The sequence below is a fragment of the Vombatus ursinus genome, unplaced genomic scaffold (assembly GCF_900497805.2).
Source record: "Vombatus ursinus unplaced genomic scaffold, bare-nosed wombat genome assembly UNPS02014170.1, whole genome shotgun sequence".
NCBI classification, from domain to species: domain Eukaryota; kingdom Metazoa; phylum Chordata; class Mammalia; order Diprotodontia; family Vombatidae; genus Vombatus; species Vombatus ursinus.
Window position 1 is genome coordinate 1,650,957 of NW_020953948.1, and position 19,016 is coordinate 1,669,972.

Sequence of the window (19,016 nt, forward strand, 5' to 3'; positions counted from 1 at the left end):
ACAGATAAGCAAACACATGCAACAGTATCGTTGTGGATCTAAACTTTTCTCTCTATTGTTAATCAGTTATCCTTCCGGCATTTATTAAGTATGGATTCCTTTTTGTTGGTAAATCAAACATTACTGAGCGCCTACTATGTGCCAGGCACTATACAAAGCAGGCTACAAAGGCAAAAGTCCCTGTTCTCAAGGAGCTCAGTCTGATCGGGGAGGCAACATGAGAATAGCTGTGCAAACAAGAGTGCAGAATAAATTGGAAATAATCAATAGAAGGCACTAGGATTAAGAGTATTGCTTATATATATATATACATATATGTGTATACATATACACACACACACACACACACACACACACACACATATATTTTAAAGAGAGCTCCTTAAAGGCATTCTGTGGATTTTGGCTGAGTCTTGCAGGAAGCCAGCAGATGGAGATGGAGAAGAGGAGGGAGAGCCTTCCAGCCGTGCGCTTTGTGCCCGCGCTGCCTCGGCTCAGCGCAGGGTCCGTCGCATAGGAGGCGCTTAAGGACCCGGTGAGTGATGGCAGAAAAGGTGAGATCCCACCGAGCGGGGGAAGAACGCTGCTGACCACTGATTCAGATCGATTCTTTAAGGTTCACCGGCCATTTGTGTGCATTATCAATAACCTAGGTCACAAGGGCACAGCAGGGATTTTCTCAAAGCTCGGCAGCCCGGGCACGGCTCAGGGGTCGCATGAGACCCCGATGCCCGAAGGAGGCACCTGGCGCACACAAAGCTCCCCCTGCGCATGCTCTCTGAGCGCCTCAGACAGCGAGGTTTGCGGGCTGGTGCTCAGCCCAGGGTGCCTGAGGATTGCGCAATGCGCCTGCGCAGTTTTACCCACCTGCTTACAAGTACCAGGCTCTTTTGAGTCACGCGACTCCATTTCCCAGAGTTCCTTGGTATGCCGCAAGGTTCTGCGCACGGCCCCTTCGGCTCCGAGGGCCCGGCCGGCCTAGCTCGCCTGGGAATCCGAGGGATTCTGGGAGTGGTAGTTCGGAGGTTCTGTGGGCTCTCGGTCCCGCTCTTTGTGGGGTCGGGGGTTCGGGGGCTATTGTTCGGGGGGCATTTCGAAGGGGGGGGGGGGGGGAGGGAAGGGAGTCAGTGCGCACGCGCGGCTAACGGTGCGGGGCCCCTGCGAGAGCATCAGAGACACCCAGTGACTCACGGGCCGGGGGTGCACGCGTGAGTGTGTCCGAGGTGGGGAGGGGGCCTCTGCGCGGGTGGGGGAGGGGGTCCAGGCCCAGGTTGGGTGCGGTGCTCCTTCCTTCCTTCCTTCTTCCCTTCTTTCCTCCCTCCCTTGATCCCTCCCTCCCTTCCTCCCTCCTCCTTTCCTCCCTTCCTTCCTTCCTCCCTTCCTTCCTTCCTTCTTTCCTTCCTTCCTTCCTTCTTTCCTCTCTCCCCTCCTTCTCTCCTTCCTCCCTCCCTTCCTTCCTCCCTCCCTCCCTTCCTTCCTTCTTTCCTTCCTTCCTTCCTTCTTTCCTCTCTCCCCTCCTCTCCTTCCTCCCTTCCTTCCTCCCTTCCTTCCTTCTTTCCTTCCTTCCTTCCTTCTTTCCTCTCTCCCTTCCTTCCTCCCTTCCTTCCTTCCTTCTTTCCTTCCTTCCTTCCTTCCTTCTTTCCTCCCTCCCTCCCTTCCTTCCTCCCTCCCTCCCTTCCTTCCTTCCTTCTTTCTTCTCTCCCTTCCTTCTTTCCTTCGTACCTTCCCCACTCCTCCCATCCCTTTTTTCCTTCCTCCTCCCACCCCTACTTCCTTCCTCCCTCCCTGCTCCCTCCTCCCCACCCTACTCTTCTCACCCTTCCTTCCTACTCCTTCCTTCCCTCTCTCTCTTCCTTCTTTTCTTCCTTCTTCCCTCCTCCCTCCTCTCCCTTCCCTTCCCTCCCACTCCCCTTTCTTCCTCCCTCTCGCTCCTTCCTCCCAGTTTCCCTTCTTCCCTTTCTCTCTTCTTCCTCACATCTAAGTGCTCTCCTCCTCCAGAGCTGCTGTCACTCCAGCTGACCTTCCCTACAGTATTTCACATTCTTCCCTTTTTAGGACTACTTATGGTTCACCTAAGGGTGATTTCAAGCTCCAGCCTCCATGCATTTGCACAGGCTGTGCCCCTTGCACGCTTCCTTCATCTTATGCTCTTAGGATCCTTAGCCTTCTTCAAGTCACAGCTCAGTTACTACCACCTACAAGAAGCCTCCCCTGTGCTTGCCTCTTTTGAGATCTGTTCTTTATGAAGCCAAGCACCAATTTAAAGCAGATTTACAGAGAGGCAGAACGTGTAGCCACACTTATGCAATCACATAGCCTCTAACAACTGACATTTATATAGCTTAAAAGGTTTGTAAAGCCCTTTACACATATTATCTTATTTGATCCTTACAACAACCCTGTAGGTGCTATTGTTATCCCCATTTTACAGTTGAGGAAACAGAGGCAAAGGTAGACTCACCCAGGGTCGCACAGCTAGTATGTGGCCAAGGTTTGATTTGAGCTCAGGACTTTGTGACTCCAAGACCAAACCTCTATCCACAGAATTCTTCTGGGTACTGAACCTAGAGTCTGGAAAGCCCTGTGTTCAAATCCTGTCTATAGCATTTGTGTGACCTTGGACAAATCACTTAATATTTCTGGGCCTAATTTTCCTCATTTTAGAAAGAAGATGAAAAAGCAGCATGAAGGCCTCAGAACAGGGAAGTTCTAGTCCTGCTCTGCAGACAGCTGGCTGTGTAATCTCCCTCCCTCCCCTTCCTCGTAGTGGGGCTTTAGGAGAAATGGGATGTGTAGACACTCAGCATGACCCCATGGCTCCAGCGCTGGCCGTGGGGCCAGAAAGGCCTGGCTTCGTGTCTGGCGTCTGACACCTAGGGGCTCCGTGTCCCCCGCCAAGTGCCCGGCCAGATCTCTGAGACTACATCGGAGCTCTATTGGTGGAGTGACTTCTCATCCGGAATCCTCTGTCTGCTCTTTGTTATTGTGGAGAGCTCTGTCCCAGAAGCCTGGTCACCATGTATGTGGCTTCTTCTCACCCACTGCGACTCATGCAGAGGCTCACCAGTGGGACGTTGGAACCTGGATCTGTGAAAGGACTGTCCCCCCTGGAAGGAGTCATGTCTCTTTGTAGTATTGAAGTGCCTCTGTGTTTCTCATTCAGACAACCAGGTGGAGTACTGCAGAGAGCACCAGATATGAGTTCAAATCTGGCCTCCAACACATACTAGCTGTTTGACCCTGGGCAAGTCACTTTACCTCTGGTTACCTCAGTTTCTTCATATGTAAAATGGGGATAATAATAGTATCTACCTCCCAGGAGGTTATGAAAGTTTATAAAGTATTTTGAAAGTCTTAAAGTGCTATATAATGCTAACTATTATTATTTATTATATATATTATATAATACATAAATATATATACTACTTATTATATATTAAGCATGTGTATGTGTGCATGTACACACACACATGGCTTTGGAGCTGTTTCTGATCCCTTCTTGTACCTACTGCAAGGCTGAACCCATAGCGAGTTTGCATTATGTGCTTGGTGAATTGGTGATACTCAACAGGGACCTGTTAGAGTGGGCAGGAACCCTGGCTATGTAAGCAGAGCCCTGGAAGCTACTGCTGCTGTCCTGTTGTATCTGACTTTTCGTGACCCCTTTTGGGGCTTTCTTGGCAAAGAAAGTGAGTGATTTGCCATTTCCTTTTCCATCTCATTTTCCATATGAGGAAACTGAGGCAAACAGGGTGAAGTGACTTGCCCAGTTTCACCTAGCTAGTAAGTGTCTGTCAGAGTGAAGGTTCCAACTAAAGTGGCCTTTATGTCTTTGATCCCCCAGATTCCAGGATTGAGAAGTTGGTAAAGAATACCCCTGGGATGCAGGGACCAATCCAAGATGACGACCTTCCTACCCTGAGACCTTTCCTCGTAATTTCAGGGCAGAAATTTCTGGAAAGGAGCAGATCCTGGGACTGTCGCTAGACTGGTTTCTGATCCTCCAGTCTTGAGGACAGAACTTGGGTAAATGTAGAATATCAAAGAAATTATGAGGAGGGGGTGGCTGTGTAAATGTGGAAACCCTGGCCTCAGTGCTTAAGGAAAGAAGGGAAAACTATTGATATGGGTGACAGTGTGGGAGGCAGGAGTCCACCTGGTGACCATGGGAGAGAAGAGAGAATTCCGGGGCAGACAGAGGCCCTTCCTCCTGCACCTCCTGGTACGTACTCATCATTGGCTTCCTATCATCCATGGATTTGGCACCAAAGAAGTATTAGTTGATTGACTGAGCCAAAGTCCAAATCTTGGGTTGAAAATTGTTGTGGCCTGTGTCTCCTAGAGACGGCCTTCCAGCCTGACTTCGGTCCATCCATCTGAGATGTATGCCTTTTGGTGTTTCACTTGCCAAAATGCTTCCAGTTCCATGATTTCATTTTGCCCTCACAAGTATCTGGGACTAGCAGAGCAGATGAAGAAACTGAGGCTCCAGGAAGCAAAGGGAGCTGGGGCAGCTTTGAAGCAGAGAGAGAGATTTTGGGCTGCTCACAAGGTTCTCTTTAACCACTGTTTCTAAAGGAGCCAGGGCCTCCTGCCCTGCTGGCACCTGGGAAATTCTGCCCTGACAGTGTGGGAGCTTCGAGGCAGGATTGTCCTTCATGGCCTCTTTTCTTGTTCCACAGCTCTGCTTTCTCAAGACTCTGCCCTTCAGGAAAGGAGCACAGAGAAAGGAGGGAGAAATGGCGTCCTCAATGCTGCCAGCCAGATACCAGGTGAGTTAGGGTTTCTTCTCTCCTCAGATGCCATCTTCTTTCTCAGAGTGAGGACACTTGGCTTTCCTTTGTCCTGGATCTTTTCTGGTCAGCTATGGCCCAGTCAGGGATCCTGACCCCCCAGAAGACTGACTGTTCTCTTCTGATGGAGGATTTAGAAGTCAGGCAGTCTTGGGATCAGTAGAGCTGGCAGGGTCTCAAGCTTTATGTAGTTCAGCCCCTTTACTGAACACATGAAGAAACCAAGACTTGGGCGGGTGAATAGTGGAATATTTCCAATGCCCCACAGGCACAGGGGCTGTTTTTGTACGGCATAGACCTCTTCAGGTGCCATCCTGGAGGCCTCTTTCTTACCCTTAGTTAGTGACCTCTGTTTGGGTCTAGCCACTTAACCAGTTCCAAATCTAAGTGCGCTATATAAGGGTATTATGACCCACATTGCTCCAGCTATTCCTTTTATTTTCTTATAATATTTTATTAATACCTTGCTCATATATCACTTACAAATACAAAAATAGATAAACAAGAACAAAATAAAGAAACAAAAGGGTAAAAGAAAACAAATACAAATAACCGTGCCCCTCAGGTGGTACTCATAGCCACTCACATATTCAGCAGAAAGTGTATAGCTTTAGAAGTCCCAATCAACTCTGCAGATATACATGTGTACCATGCTGGTGAGGAAGGCTGAGGGAATCCCAGGCTCTCTGGAAGACTCAGAGAGTAGATTATGTTTTTGTTTTTGTTTTTGCCATGCCCCAATTTCTTTATTATTGCTATTGTTTTTTATGTTCGTTTTAAAATTTTGACTTCCAAAATTATCTCCCTCCTTCCAGAGCCAACCCCACCCATTGAAAAGGCAAGCAATAAGAAACTCGTTATTATGTGAAGTCATGCAAAGCATATATCAATATTAGCCATGTTGCCAGGAAAAAATAGGTAAGAAAAATACAGAAAATGAAAAAAAAAAAAAGTGAAACAAATCTGCTTCAATCTGCAGTCAGAGCCCATCAGTTCTGTCTCTGGAGATGGACAGCATTTTTCATCATGAGCCCTTTGGAACTGTTGTGGATCGTCGTATTGATCAGAATAGCCAAGTCTTTCACGGCTGATTATTGTTACAATATCGCTGTTACTGTGTGCTCCAAGAGTCCAAATGAATAGCATGTGTGATGTTATCAGATGGTGAGCTTGTATCTTAGTAGAATGGTAGATGTCACTGGGGGTGAGCACCTACCCTGTTCTCCTGATCACCAGCCCTGTAACTGTTGAAAAAGGAAAAAGGATGATTCTGGCAGGCCGTGTTCTTGTGGTACATGGATAGAGGCCTGGACCTGCAGTCAGGAAGAGCTGAGTTCACGTTCAGCATCAGATACTAGCTGTGTGATCCTGGGCAAATTATTTAACTTACATTTGCCTCAATTTCTTCAACTGTAAAGTGGGGATAATTACATCACCTACCTCACAGGGTTGGATCAAATGAGATAATATTTGCTGAAGTGCTTAGGCACAGTGCCTGGCACATTAGGCACTATAAAAATGCTTATTCCTTTCCCTTCCCCTTTTCCCCTCAAATAAAAGCTCTTTCTTATAGCAAAAGTATAGTCAAGCAAAACAGATTTGTGTTGTAATGGTCATGTGCAGAAGCAAATGCTCCATTCTGTGCCTGTCGCCCCCCACCTCTGTGCCATGAAGTAAGAAGCATGCTTTATTGTCAGTCTGGTAGACTCAGGATGGGCCATTGATCACATTTCTCAAGCCTTTCAAAGTGTTTTTTCCTTTTGTAGCATTGTGGTCATTACATACATTGTTCTCCTGGTTCTACTCTGAACCAGTGCCTGCCGGTCTCCCCAGGTCCCTCACCACACCACAGTATTCCATCCCCTTTCAGCGATCACTGCCAGGAACTCGGCAGTCCCAGATGCCAGTTCATACAGTATGCCTTGGGTTCCAACTCTGTAGTAGCTGTTTTTGTTCTACTCTTTCTAGGTCCAAGAAAATTCTAAGTCATTCCCCCCAAAAGAGAATGAAAGTGTCATAGTTCTGCGCTCTCTCCATATCCGTTATTGTCCCGGCCACACCAAACAGTGGGGATATCCCTTCTTTGATCTGTTACATTCTCGACATGTGTTGGAAGAAGGCCCCGTTTGTTAGAGTCCATGGTGGTCCTTGCCCTCCTCAGTTCAATCTACTTTTTTTTTTTTTTTTTTTTTTAGCATTCCTGAGGGCATGTTTATAGGGCCGTGCCATGCTGCTGTAGTCATCCTCCTATTACTTGTCCTTCTTTCCATCTTCTGGTCCCCCTCTCTCCCTTTTGGTAGCTAGAGCACTGGGGCTGAAGTCAGGAAGACTCATCTTCCTGAGTTTAGATCTGGCCTCAGACACTTCCTAGCTGTGTGACCCTGGGCCAGTCACTTCACCCTGTTTGCCTGGGTTTCTCATCTATGAAATGAGCTAGAGAAGGAAATGGCAAACCACTCCAGGATCTTTGCCAAGAAAACCCAAGTGGGGTCATGAAGAGTTGGATGTGACTGAAATGAGAGAACAACAAGTCTGTATATATCTTGTACGTAGCTAGTTATTTGGAGGTTGTCTCCCCTTTGAGGTCCTTGCAGTCCGGAGCTGTTTTTTGCCTTTCATTGTAACCCCAGTGTTTAGCACAGTGCCAGGCACGCAGTGGGCCTTTCATAAATGCTTGGTGAGTGACTGATTGACTTGTCACCCAGGGGAACTTGGGTGGAGACCGGCCTGGCTAGAGTGGGGATAGTCAAGACTCATAACCCTTTATGTCTGAGCCACAGTTAGATGGGTTGTTTAGGTTTTCCTTTCAGTTTTCTTTCTTGTTACTACTTTTGAATTCTTGAATTTGTTCATGGAAATTAGAGTAAAATTAAAAGAATGAGGGAAAAAAAATCATTTAGCCCAAGGCTTATTTTCAGATGAAACTGAAGCTGGTCACTTAACCAGTCTGACCGCTGTCTGGAGCTCTGTGGGCTCACACAGGTCCTAAGTAGCACATTCAGATCCAGGCCTGCCACCTCCACCTGCCGCGATCTCTCCACAATGGGGCCCCTTACACTAAGCTGCCTGTTTTGCTTTTTGCTTTAGTGAGAATTACTTTTGTAGGTGTAAGTCCTTGCTAGGTCCTGGAAATTAGGTGGATTAACTAAAAGTGTTTGTCGCAGATCTCTTTGAATTTTACATTAGGCAAATGCCACGGTCACCCTTGCCATTACCACTTGGCTTTAATTGGCTGTACCAAGCTTTCAGCTTAAATCTCTGTATTAATTATGTTCCCATTCTGTATTCAATATTGAGTTTTTCTTGGCAACATATTATTGAGATCTGCCATTAAATCCGTTCCATAAAATCTTGTTTTTAAAATGGTGGTAGTGATTCCACTTAAATTCTGCAATATTATTTTAAACTACATTTTATTGATCTGTTTTCTTTGTACATTGTCTGAATTTCCACCTGTATCCTACTCTCTTTTCCCTTCCAGACAGTCAACTCTTAGAACACATAATTTTTTTAAATAAAAAGAGAGAAAAAAATTCAGCAATATTGATAAATACATGGAAAAAAATCTGACATTATATGTTATATATCACACCTATGGACCCCCTACTACTAGCATTATATATTTTTTAATTAGCCTTTCCTCTGTTAGTCTTTCTTAGTTAATCATAGTGTTTAAAAAGGGGATGCAAGGTTTATTCTTTTTTCAATACAATGAACTTTGCCATCAACCAGATTCAAGTATTTCATGCTCTTAATCATGCGGGGCATTTTTTGGTTTAAAGCTCTGGAATCCCTTTGGGGCTTTGGCTTGGGTTGAGTCATCAGAGATACTGGGGAGGCTTCAGAGAGCATCGTCAGGTGATGATGGAGAGCGAGAGAGTGGCTTTCAAGGAAGGAACCCCAGCTGTCAGGTTTGAGACGTTGGGAGGCAAGGCAGTGTCATGTGGTGGCATGGCCTGGGCCATGGCCGGGCAATGGACGACTGGCCGTGGGGTGAAGGTGGTGGTCAGAGCTGCCAATGAATGTTCAAGTCATGTGCCTGCAGTGGAGTGTTGACATCAGTGAGGGTGATAGTGGAAATGGGAATCAGGAGCTGAATTCATATGGGGAGGTAGAAATGGTAGACGATAGCAAAGGATAGAGGGCAGTACTTGGACTGAAGACAGCACATGCTCAGTGATTGACATGCTTTTCAACTGGAAGGAAGAGAGCTTGGTGGATCATTGGTCTGGAAATGGTCACAGAGAGCAAGGGGCAGGAGAACCCCTTCCCCTCCATTGGTATAGGGGAAGGAAGAGATGTGAGGCCTCAGCAGTAGGGGATGTGAGGCCGGGCATTTAAAGGACATCTACCTTTTTGTCCCAGTAGAGAGGTAGAAGGAAGTGATGAGAAAGTTTGAGGATAAAGGGAAGTGTTCCCTTAGGGCGCTGGGGCTTCTACAGGCTACCGGGCGGATTCTCACTGCAGTCACCCTGATGCCAGCCTTCATCACTTTGCACCTCGACCGCTGCTGAGCTGTCCTTGGGCATTTTCCTTCTCCAGTCTGTCCTTCCTCTTGATGCACTGACCGGATTGCATCACTTCTCTGCTCTAGTAGCTTCATCTTTCCCATTAGGTGAAGCTCAAACTAAGTGTGGCATTCCTTTCACATTCTGGCCATATCTTAACTTTCTGCACTTACTTCACTTAATTCCACGTTGACATGCTTCAGCCAGATTAGACTCATGATCTTCAGAGATGCCCCACACTGTCCTACCTGTGCGGCTCTGCTTATGCTGTTTAAAAAAAAAAATACCCTCTTACTGATGCCTTTTGATGTGCATGAGTCATTTATAAATACCTTCTCCTCTAGCCCTGAGGCGTGAAACACTCCCTTGTAACCCAGCCAAATGGTTAAGTAAGCCCAGCTGAAATAATGACCTTAGACCAGTGGAGTCAGTCTCAAATAGAAGTGACTGTATGCTGCATCTTGACTTAGAAAACCATCAATTAACATTATCCGTGTTGCACTGTATTTTTATTTATTTGGTTAAACATTTCCCAATTGGAGCAGCATAGGAGGCCACAAGTTTGACACCTCTCTGCCTCAGACGTTATCCAACATTCTGCCCCCTCAGCCTTCCACCTCTATTGAGAAGAGAAGTATTTTTCTTCATCTCCTTTAATGGAGTAAGACTGATTTTTACTGGTACTCAGAATTTGGATTACTTCTGTTGTTCTTTTCTTTTCCTTTACTGCAAGCATTGTGGGACATGCAGGAGATACAGAAAGAGGAAAAAGACTGTTCCTGCCTCTCAGGAGCTCACAAACCGATGAAGGAGATACACGCACATACGTACACATAGCTGTACACACATAGTATATATGTATATGTACATGCATACACACACAGCTATAAATGAAAAATAATTAACAGAGGGAAGGCATTCGAATTGGAAGGGGTTGGGAAAGGCTTCCTGTAGAAGCTGGAATCCTAGCTGGGGCCTAAAGGAAGCCAGGGAAGTCAGAAGGCAGAGTGAGAGGGCATTCTTGAATAAGGGAAGCAGTGGTTTGGCCCAGAAATCAGGGTCACGTTAGTGACAGGAAGCGGGGAGAGCCCCCTCTTAATATGCTGTTTGCTCCTTGTCTTCTGAGTAATTCTACCACAGATCTGGTGCAGTCATGGAGAGTGTTTGCTGTCCTATAGCTGTTTGGAAAATCATATCTCTGGAGAGATAATTGATGTCAGGGTTATGTGTGTATGAGATCTGTATGTTGATTCTCTTAACTCTGTGGTTTAACAGTAAAGTTTGTGATTCCCTTGGGGCTCACTTTGGGTGATGGTTTGTAACTAAAACACCCTGTGTGCTGAGGTCTCAGCCACAAGGTGATGCTAGGTGAGTACCAGTAAATACTGGATATGGCCTCCTCATCCCCTCAGCGCCAGACATCCCTATCCATCCTGCCTGCTTCATTCCTCCTCCATGGCGCATGGGAGGAATTTCCCGTGGTGAGCAGGAATGTGTTTGCTGTTTCAGGAATCAGTGACTTTCCAGGATGTGGCCGTGGACTTCACAAGGGAGGAGTGGAAGCGTCTGGATGCGGCTCAGAGAGACCTGTACCGGGATGTGATGCTGGAGAACTATCAGAACCTCGTGTCCTTGGGTAAGGACAGCTTTTCTCTGGGAATCTCCAGCTCTCCGTGGCGGCAGTGTGCATTGTTACTCGTAAAAGGCTGTGGGGTTTCTGAAGTGATCGCCTGGCATTCTGGGCTGGGCCTGACTCGGGCTAGGCAGGTGGGTGCTGTACTAGTAGGTAGTTCGGATCATTCTGCAGTTCACAAAAGGACACGTACTGAGCTGTAGCAGGAGAAGGGTGTTCACAATGTTCAGTGAGGCATGGCATTGAGGATGCTTCAGGTTGATTCAGCGGAGAGAAGCTCCCTTGTCTGGCTCGCACATCACGATCCACCAGCCGGACAGAGGCGAGGGTCCATGGAGCTCCTTGTGGCTGTGCTGTACCCAGGCAGCGATGCCACAGCCTGAACCTTTAGTGCCCTGGGCTAACAGTCTTGAGGATGGTTTCAGAACCTTTTAAGGAAAAATTAGCCAAACTTGCATTAGAGTATTGCTCCTGCCACCAGCAGGGCCTGGCTTGGTTTCCAGGAGTATGTAAGGACACAAGTAGTGAAGAAGAGAGATTTCTAAATCGTCTAAAGCTGGGATTCTTAACCATGAACTTATTTTTATTTATAAAACACATGTATACATATCTAGAGAATTGTATTTCTGTATAATTGGTTTCCTTATGTATTTTGTTAAATGCATTTCAAAACATGATTCTGATCAGGGGATCCATAGGCTTCACCAGACAGAGGGGCCCAGGACACCTCAAAAAGGTGAAAAACCCTTGGTTTAGAGTCAAGAGAAATAATGTTTATGCTCTCCAGTCATTCCCAGGTGACAGGTCTTTGTTTTCTAAACTGTGAATCTCCACCTTCTCTGTACAGCCTTGATGGCGATGCCTCCCTCTCCCTCCACGGCCTTGGTGGTACACTCCAAGATTAAGAAGGGACCCTTGAGGCCATGTGACAGAGTGAACAAGGCCTGACTTTTCAAGTCCCCTTCTGCTGCCCCTGGGCTGCGTGACCTTGAGCAAGTCACTTATCGTTTAGTGACTTGGGCCTCCCTCTAAGCGTCTGAGTTGTAGGGAAGAGGCTGGTCTGCACTGGTTAAAAAATTTCCTCACTAGGAGCTCTCCGCACCAATGAAATCAAAGTCCCAGTGAAGAAGAAGGAGAAAAGGAACCTTTCATCCTGGGAGTGGGGCAAATGAACTGATTTTCAAAGGATTTGTATACCTGTCCTGTGACTTCTCAGGGTGGCATAGCAGATAAAGTACGTACTGTTCTGAGAGTCAGAAGACCTGGGTTTTAATTCCACCTCACGTGTTTACGGGCTGTACTATCTTGGGAAGGCCCTTCATCTCTATAAGCCTCAGTATCTCCATCTGTAAAATGAAGATCCTAGTAGTACTTAGCTCACAGAGTTGTGAGGATCAAATAAGGTACTGAATGAATCATTGAGCTAACCCTGGAGTTACAAATAGAAAATCAAGACAGGCCCTTTCAAGGAACTGATGATGAACATGGGAGGTCAGATGGCAAGGTTCCGTGGTCCTTAGGGCAGCAGCAAAGCAGATGGGGTATAATATATGTAGGGCCTCGGCAAACCTTGGAGTACTGTACAAGTGGGAGAAGTTATGGTTATTGTTCACTGTGATAACTCTCTCTCTTTTCCCCGGGAGCAGGTCTTCTAGTTTTCCAATCAGATGTGATCTCCCAGTTGGAGAATGGTGAAGTGCCCCTGATGCCAGGGGGAGAAGTGCTAAGAGGCGCTTGTGCAGGTGAGCAAGTGAGTGATAACCAGGCAGACGGGATCGATTTTCAGTAACAGCCCCTCTCTTTAGTCATGGGACAGCCCCTTTGAAGTGCTGGCCTTGGAGCTGTCCTTCTGAAGGCCCCCAGACATTGGACAAGTTTTTCAATAGTACAGCGCAAGAGTTCTTAACCTGGGGCCTGTGTACTTGTGTTTTGTTTTTTAATATCTTCATAATTATATTTTAATATAATTGGTTTCCTTTGGAATCTCTGTATTTTGCCTTTTGCAGTTAAAAATATAGTTTTGAGAAAGTTACCACAGGCTTCTACCTCTCTCCCTCTCTCTCTCTCTCTCTGTCTCTCTCTCTCTCTGTCTCTCTGTCTCCTTCTCCTCCCCCTACCTCCCTCATATTTCACTCCAGTCTTAGAAGTAACTATCTCTTCTCTCCATTTAATTAGCACTTTCATCTGGACTCTGGTTCCCATCCTTGCCTGCCCACTCTCATGATTTTTTCCTGTTTAATTCAGTTTAACAGCCATTTATTAAATGCCTATTGTTTTCAGGGCATTGTTTTTAATCTCTTCCTGGTTGCAGACTTCTTTACTTTTTTTTCTAGTGGCTGATGTGTATTTTTCTTCATTTCCTTTTTTTGCCTTTTTTTGTTGGTGAGGCAGTCGGGGTTAAGTGACTTGCCCAGGGTCACACAGCTAATAAGTGTCAAGTGTCTGAGGTCGGATTTGAACTGAGGTCCTCCTGACTCCAAGGCCAGAGCTCTATCCACTGCACCACCTAGCTGCCCCCTGATGTGTATTTTTAAAAAGAAACACTTTTGGTTGGCCCTACTGAGACATGGCACATAAGTGTCAGAAGTGAGACTTGAACACAGATTTTCTGAGTCCAGATCTTGGGACTTTTTCCCTTGACATTGTGTTGTCTCTCTTGCTTCTCCTGAAATTCAAGGGGCTAAGGGGAAGAGAACAAGTATTTATAAAGCCCCTACTATGAGCCAGGCACCATGCTAAGCGCTTTACAGTTATTTTCTCATTTGATCCTCACAACAACCCTGGGAGGCAGCTGCTATTATTATTCTCATTTTAGAGATGAGGATGCTAAGGCAGACAGAGGCGAAATGACTTACCTAGGGTCACGCAGCTAGTCACTTAGTAGGGGCTTAATAAAATGCATGTTCTCCTCCCCCTTACACATACTCACGCCCACACACACTCACACTCACTCACACACTCCTTTAGACAGATCATTCTCAAGCCCTTAACTATTCCTTCTATAGTGTTGATTTCCAAATTCACATCGATACGTATGAGTTTAACTACTTGACCACTCACTGGCACGCCAGTTCTACATTTAGGTCTGCCTTCAAAATGTCTACTTGGATGACCAAAGGTTTACCAAATATGGTATTATCTAAAACAGATTAACTTTCCCCCCAAAATTCATCCTCACCCACTTTCTCATTTCTGACATTTGATCCAGGATTTTTCCAAGGCAGTGACTTCCTTCGTTCACTGTATCCCATTAATTAGTGTCATCATCTTTTGGGTGCCAGGAATAAATGAAATTTGTGGAAGAGGCAAAAAAAGCTGAAAGTAATAGCACCTGTTACTGTGTCAGGGTCTATTTCTGGGGGTAAATGGATTTCGCAGAAGAAATGGCTGAGGTAACAAACAATACGAATATGCCTTTTGTTTGGCATCTTTAAGAGAAAGCCACGTGGCTAACTTGAAGACATCCAGGTGAACATGAGAGAGAAAGGGTAACAAGGAGGCAGCCTGACTGACCCTTCTCCTCCCCCTGACCTGGGCTGGACTGACATCCTAAAAGTGGGCCTGCGAAGGGTAGGGAAAGGTTACAGTTAGGGACATCGCTAGAGGCTTTGGGCCGTGGCAGAAAGTGGGAGTTTATGATGCTTTTGAGGGAAGATGCTCCTAGAACTTGGTGCATGGCTACCTCAGGTTCTCACGGGGACTCCTTGGTTTGTGCTTCAGGACAGCTCCTTAGGCCATGACGGCTTCGTGATTAGAGCAGCTCAGGTAAAGTCAATAAAGGCAATAGTGGGGTGTGCATAGGCTGCTTTGTTATTAGCGGGGCAGGAAGAAATAGATGTTCAGAAAAGGATCAGTGTAAAAATAGGCTACCAAGAGAAAGAAGGGGCATGGCTAGGGAACGGATAGCTTCTTGAACAAAGACTAGTCCAAAAAAAGAGGTTTTACTTTTTTCTTTAAAAAATTTTTTTTTAAGTTTTTTTTTTTCTAGATTACAACCATGACTAAGTCCTTTTGGTTTTTCCTTTAATGTCTCTTGGATTCACTTATTCTCTGTTCCTGTGTTAACCCAGTTTATGTCCTTATCATCTCACACTTAGGTGACTTGAGCAGATTCTTGGTGTCTCTCACTTCAGTCTCTGATATGCTAGACTGCTGTACATAAAAGATCTTTTGCCTTAAGAACCTTCCTTAGGGGCAGCCAGGTGGCACAGTGGATAAAGCACTAACCCTGAAGTCAGGAGGATCTGAGTTCAAATCCGACCTCAGACCAATCACTTGACACTTACTAGCTGTGTGACCCTGGGCAAGTCACTTAACCCCAATTGCCTAAAAAGGAAAAAAAAAAAGAAAAAAAAGAACCTTCCTTAAAAGGGTATAATAAATTATTATTATTGTTCCAAGTACCAAATCTAAATGAGTAAACTTTATTTTCAAGGCCTCTAATGAAACTCCAAAATTACATTCCAAGATTATGAACTCTACTCTTGTTTTGCTTTTTCCTTAATATCCTATACATGCCATATTCCTTTCTTCTAAGCTGTGTCTCCTCTTTCCCCATACACACCTCTTAAATGGTTTGTTTGGTTCTTTTATGTTTCACAAGTAACTGTCTAATGAATAAGAAAGATTAATAACGATAAAATCTCAATGTTAGAAAGGACCTGAGAGGTTATTTAGCCCAACCTTTCAACTCCTGCAGAGATCTGCCTTATAATATCCCTATCATGGAGTTACCCATTTTCTTCTCATATACTTCCACAGATGAAATTATCACTATTTTGTGTAAAGGACAGTTCATTTTTTGAAAGCTAATTATTCACTTATTCTTCTGTTATAATGAGTTAAACATCCAACTACCTGCAGCTTCTAATGGGTTGGTTCCAGAGTTGTCCACTAGAGTAGCACTGAATGTCTAATCTCCATGACAGGATTTTAAATTGTTGTGGGTGGCTGCTATGCTTCTGCCCAAGTCCCTTCTTCTTCAGCCTTAAGAGTTTCCAGGTTTTTTATTTTTACTTTATTCTTTTTATTTGGAACTTGGCAACTCAAATAAAATGAGCATTTCCATATACAAGATAGAATAAAAGAAGAGGACTGTGCATGAAATTGTCCTTTTATTTTTACATATAATGTATTTAACACATTTAACTTGTAATTTTCAAAGCTGTCCCACTTGTCTGTGTTTCCTTCTGGCCTTCTTTCTGTTCTATTCATTTAAAAATTGCTTCAATGACCCTGTTTTCTTTTTTCTTTCTGTTTTTGGAATACATACTTCCTCCAATCTACCTACCTCTCCTAGACCCAAATTGAAAAAGAGAAAACCAAAACTCTTGTGAGAAATATGTATAGTCAAGAAAATACATTTGCTCATTGGCCATGTCAGAAAGTGTATGTGTCACTCTGTACTTTTACCCAGTCACTTCTCTGTGAGGAAGAGATTTCCCATGTCTTAGCATGATGTGGTTCCCAAACCCTTAACAATTTTCTGTATATATTTTTGCTCATTAGTCCTTCATGGAGGAGACAGTCCAAAAATCACAAAAAGCAGATTTTCTTTCTTCCCAACAGGAAACAGTAAATACTGAGCCTTTTTTTTTTTTTTTGGTTTGTTTTCTTCAGGTTCTGTTAATCAGGAGATGAGGAGTGAATCCAAGGAGGCTCTTCCAGAGAAGGATAGTTTTTTGAGACTTACAAAGGATGATCCTTGGAATTGCAATTTGGGAGAAGGCTGGAAATATGATGTCAGAAAGCAGAAAGACAAGCAGGAGAGGAAATCCAAGCCAGTGACAGTCATCCGTGAATATAATGTGTTTGGGCAAAAGTTCAGCCTGGGGTCAGTCCTTGTTTCACAAGAGAGAACTACAACAGAAAACGGTCTCTTTAAATCTGGTGTCCATGGAAAGAGCTCTAAACAGTATTCAAGCATTCTTAAATGTCCTAAAACCTCCTCAGGTAAGAAACATTGGAAGTTCAGCAAACCCAAGAAGTCTTTTAGCTTCCACTCTGACCTTATTCAATATCATAAAAAACTTATAGGAGAAAAAACATGTGAATGGAATGAAAGTGCAAAAGCCTTGAGCAAAAAGCTATCTATCAGAGGACATCAGAAAATTTATAGTGGGGCAAAACCTTTTGTACACAATGAGTTTAGAAAAGACTGCATACAGAGGGGAAAGCCTAGTATTCTTAAGAGAATTCGCCAAGGAGAGAAATCCTTTGAATGTAATGCATGTGGGAAATACTTCAGCAAAAGCTCATCATTGAAGAGACATCAGAGAATTCACACAGGAGAGAAACCCTTTGCGTGTGATGAATGTGGGAAAACCTTCAGGCAAAACTCATCATTGAGCAGACATCAGAAAATTCATGCTAGAAGGAAACCCTTTGCATGCAATGAGTGTGGGAAAGTCTTTATAGAGAAAGGAAAACTTACTGAATATCAGATAATTCATGCAGGAGAGAAACCCTTTGAATGTAAAGACTGTGGAAAGGCCTTCAGTGCATCCCTTAAAGAGCAGTGGAAACTTTATACCGAAGAGAAACAATTCAAATGTAATGAATGTGGGAAATTCTTTAGCAATAGCTCATCACTTAAAGGACACGTGAAAATTCATACTGGAGAGAAACCCTTTGTTTGCAATGAGTGTGGCAAAGCCTTCGTAGAGAGAGGAAGACTTACTGAACATAAGAGAATTCACACTGGAGAGAAACCTTTTGCTTGTGATGAATGTGGGAAAGCCTTCAGCAAAAGCTCATCGCTTAGGGGGCATCAGAGAATTCATACTGGAGAGAAACCCTTTACTTGCAATGAGTGTGGGAAAGCCTTCATAGAAAAAGGAAACCTTAGTGTACATAAAAGAATACATACTGGAGAGAAACCTTTTGAATGTAATGAATGTGGGAAGACCTTCTGCAAAAGCTCATCACTTAGGAAACATCACAGAACTCATACTGGAGAGAAACCTTTTGTGTGCAATGAATGTGGGAAAGCCTTTATAGAAAAAGGAAGACTTACTGAACATAAGAGAATTCATACTGGAGAGAAACCCTTTGAATGTAGTGAATGTGGGAAAGCCTTCAACCAAAGCTCATCCCTTAGGAAGCATCAGAGACTTCATACTGGAGAAAAACCCTTTACATGTCTTGAGTGTGGAAAAGCCTTCATACAAAAAGGAAACCTTAGTGTACATAAAAGAATTCATACGGGAGAGAAGCCCTTTGAATGTAATGAATGTGGGAAGACCTTTCGAACCAGCTCTTCTCTAAGGAAACATGAAAGAGTTCATGCTGGAGAGAAAATATAAAACCGTGATTAATGGGGATAGCCTTTACCTATGCCATAAGCCTTATAATTTATTTGAAGATTTGATACAGCAGAGGAGCCCACGGAATGTAATAAATGTGCAAAGGCCCGAAGCACCAGCTTATCTTTTCGTTCTTAAGAATCTGGCTTCCAAGGGGCAGGTAGATGGCACAGTGAATAGAGCTCTGGCCTTGGAGTCAGGAGGACCTGAGTTCAAATCCAGTCTCAGACGCTTAACATTTACTAGCTGCGTGACCTTGGGCAAGTCACTTAACCCTGATCACCTCACCAAAAAGGGAAAAAAAAAAGAATCTGGCTTCCACCTACCCTTGTAGGCTTATTTCACACTACTGTCTTTCATGAGCTCTACATTCCAAACTAGCCTGCTTACTGCTTCCTAAATTCTGAATTTCAGTGCCCATCCCTCCTGTACACACACACACGCGCACACACACACACACACACACACACACACCTACCTTGCTTTTTCACAGGCTATCACCAATGCTTGAAACACATTTGCTTCTCTCCCTCCTAAAATCCTTGGCGTCCTTAAAGGTTTAGGGTATGTCTGTGTAAAGGCCTTCAGTGCATCCCTTAAAGAGCAGTGGAAACTTTATACCGAAGAGAAACAATTCAAATGTAATGAATGTGGGAAATTCTTTAGCAATAGCTCATCACTTAAAGGACACGTGAAAATTCATACTGGAGAGAAACCCTTTGTTTGCAATGAGTGTGGCAAAGCCTTCGTAGAGAGAGGAAGACTTACTGAACATAAG

The 19,016-nt window shown here is 44.6% G+C and overlaps 1 protein-coding gene across 6 annotated transcripts; it reads left to right on the top strand.

Moving 5' to 3' along the window:
* The first annotated feature begins 1,136 nt into the window (after positions 1 to 1,136).
* LOC114041196 (gastrula zinc finger protein XlCGF26.1-like) lies at positions 1,137 to 18,450 on the top strand. Of its 6 annotated transcripts, none has more exons than XM_027859526.1 (6): positions 1,137 to 1,208; positions 3,845 to 4,026; positions 4,683 to 4,772; positions 10,811 to 10,937; positions 12,581 to 12,676; positions 16,554 to 18,450. In XM_027859526.1, the coding sequence occupies exons 3-6, from the start codon at positions 4,740 to 4,742 to the stop codon at positions 18,236 to 18,238; spliced, it is 1,941 nt and encodes a 646-aa protein (XP_027715327.1). In that variant the 5' UTR covers positions 1,137 to 1,208; positions 3,845 to 4,026; positions 4,683 to 4,739; the 3' UTR covers positions 18,239 to 18,450. The 6 variants fall into 6 exon arrangements, with proteins under 6 accessions (XP_027715327.1, XP_027715329.1, XP_027715328.1 ...); XM_027859528.1 differs by having other exon boundaries at positions 1,144 to 1,208; positions 3,944 to 4,026; XM_027859527.1 differs by having other exon boundaries at positions 1,152 to 1,223.
* The last annotated feature ends 566 nt before the right edge of the window (positions 18,451 to 19,016 follow it).